Source organism: Sprattus sprattus (assembly GCF_963457725.1).
Source record: "Sprattus sprattus genome assembly, chromosome: 21".
NCBI classification, from domain to species: domain Eukaryota; kingdom Metazoa; phylum Chordata; class Actinopteri; order Clupeiformes; family Clupeidae; genus Sprattus; species Sprattus sprattus.
The window spans coordinates 5,782,857-5,792,274 of record NC_137919.1 but is presented as its reverse complement, the minus strand read 5'-3'; the positions used below and the strand labels follow the sequence as shown (position 1 = coordinate 5,792,274).

The following is a 9,418-nucleotide window of genomic DNA, read 5'->3' as shown; positions in this document are numbered from 1 at the left end:
GAGGGAGTACAGGAGGAGGGGTCACAAGGGTGAGGGGCCGTTTTCATTTCTGCAAGTATTTGTGTGTGTGTGTGTGTTGTGTGTGTGTGTGTGTGTTGTGTGTACCTAATGACTACCAAGAGCACCAGCCAAAGACTCACAGGGGTCGAGGCCAAGGCTTGCCCCCCCTTCCGTGCCCCTCACCCCTCCAGGCCCATGTGACCAGCCAGGCCAGTGGGCAGGATTAGCAGCCCTGGTGTTAGCGCTGAGCTCTCCCACTGCGCCAGTTTAGCATGGCCCCGTGCCATTAGCCTTTAGCCTCTGGCCCTTTACAACCTACTACTAGAAAGAGCCTATTTAACATGGCCACTTAGCATAGCCACTTGCCACTTGGCCGTTTAGCGCTCGGCGCTAGCTAGCAGGGAAGCTCTGGTTGCTGTTCCCGTCTTGTGGAGTTAGCGCAGAGCAGGTTAAAGTGACAGGTTTTTGACTAAAGCTGCTAAGGTTAAAGCTATCAGAGATGATCTGGTGAAAGGTTTGCGGTGGACTGTGAAGAGCAGAATAGAATGGCGCCTGCTCTACTCTCTCTCTCTCTCTCTCTGTCTCTCTCTCTCTCTCTCTCTGTCTCTCTCTCTCTCTCTCTCTCTCTCTCTCTCTCTCTCTCTCTCTCTCTCTCTCTCTCTCTCTCTCTCTCTCTGTCTCTGTCTCTGTCTCTGTCTCTGTCTCTGTCTCTCTTTCTGTCTGGCTTAGAAGTGGAACTACAACATTTTTCTACACATCAGAAAATATTTGCTCAAGTGATTTAAAGGGGCTTTATAGGTGCACGCCTTTCTTTTTTTTTTTTTTTTACAAAGGGATAAACTGCCACTCTCACACAATCGTGAACACACACATACATATACACACTCACACACACACACACACACACACACACACACACACACACACACACACACACACACACACACACACACACACACACACACACACACACACACACATGCTTTTTTAAGTGAAGCGGCGCATGTCGGCATACTGAGTCTGGGTGTTCAGGCTCATGTTTGCTTAAGTGCAGAGAGCATGCAGGACTCTATAGGCTACTGCCTCGGGATCCACCCCATCCTGTGTGTGTGTGTGTGTGTGTGTGTGTGTGTGTGTGTGTGTGTGTGTGTGTGTGTGTGTGTGTGTGTGTGTGTGTGTGTGTGTGTGTGTGTGAGCAGCCAGGCGGTTCTGCCGTGCAGGCTTACACAGCACCCCAGCTGGGCCAACACACACACACACACACACACACACACACACACACACACACACACACACACACACACACACACACACACACACACACACACACACTCAGATACACAAGGATGCACATAGGCACATTCACAGCTGCCTCTATTACTACACAACCAGTCAGCTAGTCAGTGATACGGAGAGAGAGAGAAAGAGAGAAGGAGAGGGAGAGAGAGAGATGGTGGAGTGAGAGACAGAGAGAGAGAGATGGTGGAGTGAGAGACAGAGAGAGAGAGATGGTGTAGTGAGAGACAGAGAGAGAGAGATGGTGGAGTGAGAGACAGAGAGAGAGAGAGATGGTGGAGTGAGAGACAGAGAGAGAGAGATGGTGTAGTGAGAGACAGAGAGAGAGAGAGATGGTGTAGTGAGAGACAGAGAGAGAGAGATGGTGGAGTGAGAGACAGAGAGAGAGAGATGGTGGAGTGAGAGACAGAGAGAGAGAGATGGTGGAGTGAGAGACAGAGAGAGAGAGATGGTGGAGTGAGAGACAGAATGATGGAGGCAAAAGAGGTGGTGTGATACATTTGTAGGAGCAATGGAGAGAAAGAATAATAATAATGGACGAAGATGATTGACAGATGAGGGATGAACAGAAAGGAAGCGAGGGATAGAACTAGAAAGAGGAAAGAAAATTAAGAGAGAAGGAAAGAAAGAACACAAGCAGAAAGAAAGAAAGAAAGAAAGGCGAGGAGGTTTTTTCACAGCTCCTGTTGCAGGCGGCTCGTAAAGTGAAGTCGGGCAAGAGGAGAGCCGCTGCTGTACGGAGCCTTAACACACACACACACACACACACACACACACACACACACACACACACACACACACACACACACACAAACACACACACACACACACACACACACACACACACTCACACACTCACACACTCACACGGGCAAGAGGAGAGCTGCTGCTGCTGTACGGAGCCTTTACAAAAACAGGGCCGTCCTCTGACCAGACGCATAACAAAGGAATGGCTGAGGAAACACTATTTCACACACACACACACACACACACACACACACACACAAACACACACACACACACACAGAAAGAGAGAGAGAGCCTTTAGATCCAGCATCGTCTAGAGCCTGGTTTTCAGAGGTCTGCCTGGTTAGACTGCTGTTCCCTTCACTTTTCAGGAGAACTAGAGTTAGCGTCGTCGCTCAACTTCTGGATCTCAGCAGGAGAACTACAGTTAGCATTGTTGCTAAACTTCTGTATATCAGCAGGAGAACTACAGTTAGCATTGTTGCTAAACTTCTGTATATCAGCAGGAGAACTACAGTTAGCATTGTTGCTAAACTTCTGTATATCAGCAGGAGAAATACAGTTAGCGTTGTTGCTAAACTTCTGTATATCAGCAAAGGAGACATGTGGCCACATATAACCTCAAAAAACCACACCCTTAGTAAAAAAAAAAAATCTTTAACGGTTCAAAAAGTAGGTTGATTTCCAATGAAAAGGGACCATTCAGCTTGTGTTGAACTAGTATAAGACTTAAACTGGCTCCAGAGCCACACACACACACACACACACACACACACACACACACACACACACACACACACACACACACACACACACACACACACTTCTCCGACCCACTAACATTCTGCCTCAGTTCAACTCCATCTTCTGCCATCTTGGGCAGCCCATCAAAGGCATTTGAAGATTTTTTTCTCTCCTCCACGGCATCTCTGTTCCCTCGCTTCTCCTGTCTCCAACGCTTAGCCTACTTCAGCGGGCGCGTCCTTCGCCGTCCAATTAGCCGGCGATTAATTAATTATTGACAATCCAGAGGGGGTTTCGTCTTTAAAGTGCGTCTGAGAGGGGAGAGTTGTAGAACAAGCCACTATGCGGTTCAAAGGCAGACGCGCACACACACACACACACACACACACACATACACACACACACACACACAGACACACACACACACACTGATGCTCAGCTTACCACATATACAGAAACACACACACATGCACACGCTTGCTCACGCATGAAGCTTACAGCATGTGCAGTTACACACACACTCGCTCACACACAAACTTTACAGCATGTACAGTTACACACTTTCAAGTACACTCCCATACAAATTACAGCATGCACAGTAACACACACACACTCCCCCACCCCCCATCCACCCCCCCACCCTCCACCTCCCTGTATCTCACACACACAAACACACACAGAGCAGCAGCTTTTAACAAACATTTACAATCCAGAAGGGGCGTTTATAGTGACACACTGCCCTGAGCGTGTGTGTGTCTTTTAGAGGGGTCTGGCTTTAATGTAACACTACTGTTGGCACCTGTTTATGACACACTCCTACTTGATGAAGTTAAGTGTGTGTGTGTGTGTGTGTGTGTCTGTGTCTGTGTGTGTGTGTGTGTGTGTGTGTGTGTGTGGCTGTGCATGTAAAACCATGACCCGTGATACAACCACAGTGCTGTTCACTGGTTTTACGTTGACTGTAGATCTAAATCCTTTTTTCTAAATGTCAAAATGATCGTGAGCTGAGCCAAAGCTGATTTCTGAGCCTGGTAGTAGGTGGATGGTATTCAACTGTCGGGCATGGGAAATCAGCCAAATCAGTGAAAGTGATTTTCATTATTGGCATATTAACCTGGCTTATTTGATTTATGTCTATAATTATGCCTAAGAGGACTTGTTGGTGAAATATAGGCCACAACATTTCCATATTTCATAGATATTATAACCCCATTTGTCTTCCCAGCAGGACCTGTTTATAAACTCCCATTGTAAAATTCTAAGCAACTGAAATATTGGGCACAACATTTCCATATTTTATTAAATTACAGAAAAATACACTATGGATTTACCCCCCTCTTCTTTTAATAAATGTCCCCACGGTGGTGCCCTTCCGAAGCAATTCCATTTTCTTTAACTTAACTCCCAGTGACATTCATGGCTTCCGCCATATTGATTTCCTTATATTTTAAGATATTCCCCAGAGCTCTCTCACACACACACACACACACACGCCGAAAATATCTTTACCTCAATCGTTCCATCCACCCATCATTTCCCTCTCATCTTTCTTTCTTTCGTTCTCTCTCTCTCTCTCTCTCTCTCTCTCTCTGCGTGTTTCTCCCCTCCCGTAGGAGCGCGTTCATTAGTTGCTGAGATGAACACATGTTGTTCATTTGCCTCTCTGAGAGAAGGGATGGTGTCACAGCGGTGGAGGCATCACTGCTAGCAGCGGGTCAGAGACGGACAAGGAGAGAACCGAGGAGGGAAGGGTGGGTGGGGGGGGGGGGGGGGGGCTGATGCTTTGATTTACAAGGGGAGACAAATCAAGACATAAAGAGAGAGAGAGAGAGAGAGAGAGAGAGAGAGAGAGAGAGAGAGAGAGAGAAAGGGCAGAGGGGCTGCACTACAGAGAGAGAGAGAGAGAGACTACGGGAGGAAATAAAAACATAAAAAAGCCCATCTTAAGGAAGAAAGAAAAAAAAAGAAAAGTATAGCTATGCGCCCGGGTTCAGACAGCTATGAAGAGAAATCCACGTGATTCCACGCAACCAGACAGAGACTCTCCTCAGGTAATACACCTGGCATCCTGAACAGCAGGCGGCTTTTGTCTTTGCCCGGCGCAGATTGTTGTAGCCCGGAGCAACATCAGGCGGGGTAAAGAGTACAGATGCCCATTAGGCGACGAGAGCGTGGGTGTGGAGAGAGAAGCTCTCCGACGCTCAGTAATTAGGATGCAAGTGTCTGTTTGTCGGCCTGGAAAAGCTGGAGGCTACAAACGCAATTTGTTTAGTTGCGTGTTGGCTGGTGTGCGTGCAAGTGTTTTTGAGTGTGCAACTGTATGATAATGACTTGTGTGTGTGTGTGTGTGTGTGTGTGTGTGTGTGTGTGTGTGTGTGTGTATAAAGGGCCCGGGGTGGGTGCGGTCTGTTACACTCATCTCACATTTTCTCTTTCAATAGGTGTGACTTTTTACAGCGTCGGCAGCGAAATCTGACGCCTATTCCCGTTAGTTACAATCACCTGCTCACAAAGCCAGGATAGGTCAAGTAGAACTAATTTGGTGAAAAAAGTGATGGCACTCGGCTGTGGGATTCAACACTAGAGAAACTACTCTGCAGATTAGCCAGGCAACAAGGACAAAATCGCCCATTAGCGGTGGGTGTGAAGCGCCTAGATGACAGACCGAGGCAGAATTAAAGTCCCCTCTGCAGCATCTGTCGAGGCGAGGGGACCCACGACTGCCACATGGACACATTAAAAACCTATTCGTCTTTCAAGGGCCCCATGGCATCGCTAATGGCCCCCACATAACCTACATACCGATTTAGACCGGCAGCGTCGGGTGTCCACTTAAACAAGCAATAGCCTACATGACAAACGACCGCGGTGTGGGAAAGCGGGGCTTAAATTTGTCCTTTGATTGTCATTATAGTAGGGATAGCTCCGAGAAGTGAGTGTGGACAGCGTTTTTAAATACAGCAGATAAAAGCAAGTTAGGAGTACAACCAGATTGTTCAATAAAAGTTCAATCTTATCGCAAACGGAATGCGTTAATGTGGAATACTAACTAACCTTCTGGCCCCTATGCCATTAGTCAAGTGATGTTTGACCAACATGATTCCTTGGTAGACGAGCGCCTTCCATTTCCATCTCCAAAAGGAAACATGGGTGGCAATCTAAACTAACATGTTAGGGTAAACTTAAGGGGATTTGTACACACACGGAAAGAATGCAATAAGGTATTCAGAAACGTTTTTTTGTTCCACGCATCAGTGCGCAAAGCCTTCGGCTGTTTCAGTAAGCCTAGCGGACGTTTGTTTTTACATGTTTAATGATCTGGTTAGCTTAGAATAAATATTTTTGCCTTCTAATGTTTGCTTTCAAACCAAGGTATACATATAAATGTAGTTTGTTTAGGTCGTTGTAGCGCATTCAAATTCAGACCGACATAGTAGGCTACGTAAAGAGCACATAAAGGCAACGTATAATGACCATGCTTCCTTTGCTTGTCGTAAAATTCCTCAACACACACAGTCAATGAATTCTGGCATTTATTAGTCTGGCTACAGCATGCCCATAACTTCTGCAGACTACTTGATGAGCTATTCGCCAAGCCCGTCAGTGGCAAGGCTTTTTATTGAACTCTTTCCAGGAGCGCAGAGGGGGGAATCTTTAGAACTAGCCACGCTTATCTACGCATACGAGTGCGATAAGACGGGATTTATCCACTCAAACACGTTGGAATCTCACAAATAAACACTTTGCCAAACGCGCTTAGTTTCGGGTCTTACCTTTTGTTCATGGAATTCCAGTAGATCGGCTCCATGTTGGCCGCAGAGATTCCAAGTAAATCCACTAAGAATATTAGCAGAATTCCCAATCCAGTTCCACAGCTTCGACTCTCCATTTCAAAAGCAAAATCCCGTTTATTCGCCCCCATAAATGCCAAGGGATTCTGTTTCCCAAAGGTAGGAGGACGAGGCTCTCCAATGCAAAACGGTGTATGCTATAGGTGGGTCGTTGTGTTAGGGGATAGGTGTTTTAGGCACTGGCATGGATATAAGACCCCCAAAAGGATAGAGCCCACAGAAAATAAATATTTCGATTCGATGAAAAAAGTTTACCTATCCGTCCACAATAAAAGGCCACGGTGAAAATGTTTCAAATAGAAAAATAGCCTATTTCAGTGTCCTCGGGGTATGTGCTATGCCAATTCCATGACTTGTTTTTTATGGTCCTGTGTTTTCAATGCAAGTCCTTCCAGACAAAACTGATGGCGCTTTGGAAAATATTGTATCCGTATTAAACCACAGGTCTATTGATTTGTTTTAACAGAATATCTAACGACTGCAAGTCTTCTCCTGTCTCTCGTCTTGTTATCTGTTAAGATTCGGTTCGGTTCCTCTCCCATTACCTCTGTCATCCGATCTCTGCCGTTGGCTTCTCGTGTCCCCCCAAGACAAATGGGAACAGGACGAAATGATCAAAACATGAGCGTAAATGAATGATTGTTTAACATCAAAGATATTTCTCCAGCTCTCCGAATGCCATCCTCACAAGGACATGTTGATACAAGCGAGACTTCTCATCTCTCCTTTTGGTGCTCTCTTCGCTACCCTGCGCTTCCCTGCGCAGTCGAGGCTCCTTAATTCGATTTTCACCCCTCTTCTCCGAATTCAACTTGTAATTCCGTACGTCCAGTGACCCCCACTCATTCACGTTCCTTGAGCATTAAGGTCTGTCGATGATGATCATCAAATGGTCGTTTCAGGTGCAACGCCACAGAGTAATCATAAAAACCCAGTAGCAGAAATCTACTATTTAGTCAATATTTCAGAACAAAACCCGAAGTTCAACACGAAGGTAAATAAAGATGGAAAACGTTACTCCGGCTAGTTGACAGAATTTCCACACAGGAGTTTCCTGCGTCTGTTAAAACAGTCAGATAAGGCGAGTCGTGAAAAATCTAGATGGCTTTTCTACTCACTTGCTCAAAACCCTCCTGGCCCGACTTGTCCTAACGTTCGCAGGCGGCACATTGACAGACTGACTTGTTTGAGAAAGAGAGAGGGAGGAGAAAGGGGAGGTGTGCTCTGGAATAAAAAAAATCCCATCTTCCGGCTGGCAGGCACACTAACGGAGCCGATTTTTTTCTCTCCCCCTTTTTTTCCAGGAGGCGGTATCAAGCCGTTTCAGCCCTCCCAAAATTTACATGGGCGCCCCCTTGTCCCCCTCCTCTCTCTAACGGGATACAGTGTTTCAGTGGCCCGACACGGGGTCCTTTTTCTCCCCCTCCCTCTCTCTCTCCCTCTCTCTCTCTCTCTCTCCCTCTCTCTCTCAAACACGCAACCCCCCCCCCCCCCCCCCCTCCGAAGGCTGTTGCTACCGCACGGTCACACGAACGCGCGCACGACAGACGCTGCGTGTCAAGGCTATGACAGACCTAGAGCGCCCCCAATGTTCACCGTGCGTTTAGGGTTAATGCACCTACAACGATTTGACGTTAGAACTCAATGCAGATGTCGCATCGAGCAGATCATCCCTGCATCATTAGCCTTCCACATACTACACGTCCACTTCCAATCAAATCAACCCACTCCGGTCGAGTCATTCGTTTCCTTACATTCACATTAGAGTGTACGGTTTGACACCGCAGTTTGATTCACTGTCTCTCAGTTCTACGCCCCCCCCCCCCCCCCCCCCCCCTCACACACAAACACACACACACACACCACCAACCCCTTCCGCTTGGATAATCTTGACAGATGCAGGGAACGCATTTTTCTCCAAACAATAACAGTTTTAGAGAGTTGTTACATTTGATATTGTGCAGAGCGTCCCTAGAAAGTCTCACACCTGGTTGTCTCAATCCTGTGCCTCTACTGCCACCGTGCGGCCAGTTCGCCTATTTTGTAACCCTCTGGCCTCGACAGACTGCACGAGATTTCGTTTTTTTTAGTCTATTAACCCATAGACAAAGAATCGATGTAATTAACAGAAAAATGAGAGGATAACGATATCAGGATTCAATTATTTATTTGAGTTGGTGTGATTAAGACACATTTAAAGTTTGAATTTGACAAACAAAGATAGTAACAAATACACTTTTGCTTACACTTAATAACTAATATAATTTGAAAGATGGACCACATGCTGTAAATCAACATGATAAATAAATAAAAGATGAGGTCATTGTTTACTCAGAAATCTGTCCAAAAGAGAGTGAATGCAGTGAGGTGAATCTGGTCTCTGACCCTGCCATAGCATGGACTGACTCTTCAAAAAGTGGGCAATGAAGATGCTCATTTCAAATCAGGCGTCTGAAGTGAGGCGAAAACTGATGATGTCATCAGTCTGTGTCGCTGTCTCCCTTAGGCCGGGCTCCCTGCCCAGACGTCGCAGCTGCAGCAGGTAGTCGGAGAAGTGTGTGTGTACAGCAGCAGCAGCAGCTCTCCGTACAGCAGCAGCAGCTCTCCTCTTGCCCGTGTGAGTGTGTGTGTGTGTGTGTGTGTGTGTGTGTGTGTGTGTGTGTGTGTGTGAGCACACTTACTGGGCGGAAAGAGAGAGGGAGGGGTGGGGTAGGTGAAGGGAGGGTGACTGTGAAAGAGTGAGGGGACAGATGGAAAAAAAGAGAGGAAATGATGGAGAA

The 9,418-nt window shown here is 46.7% G+C and overlaps 1 protein-coding gene across 1 annotated transcript in view; it reads right to left on the bottom strand.

The window, feature by feature from the left end:
- efnb3b (ephrin-B3b) overlaps positions 1–6,770 on the bottom strand; it is a 91,255-nt gene extending 84,485 nt beyond the window's left edge. The window contains exon 1 of the mRNA XM_080859916.1: positions 6,561–6,770. Within this exon, the coding sequence (XP_080716042.1) occupies positions 6,561–6,709 (149 nt within the window). The 5' untranslated portion in view covers positions 6,710–6,770. The remainder of the gene's footprint in view (positions 1–6,560) is intronic.
- Positions 6,771–9,418: the final 2,648 nt, after the last annotated feature.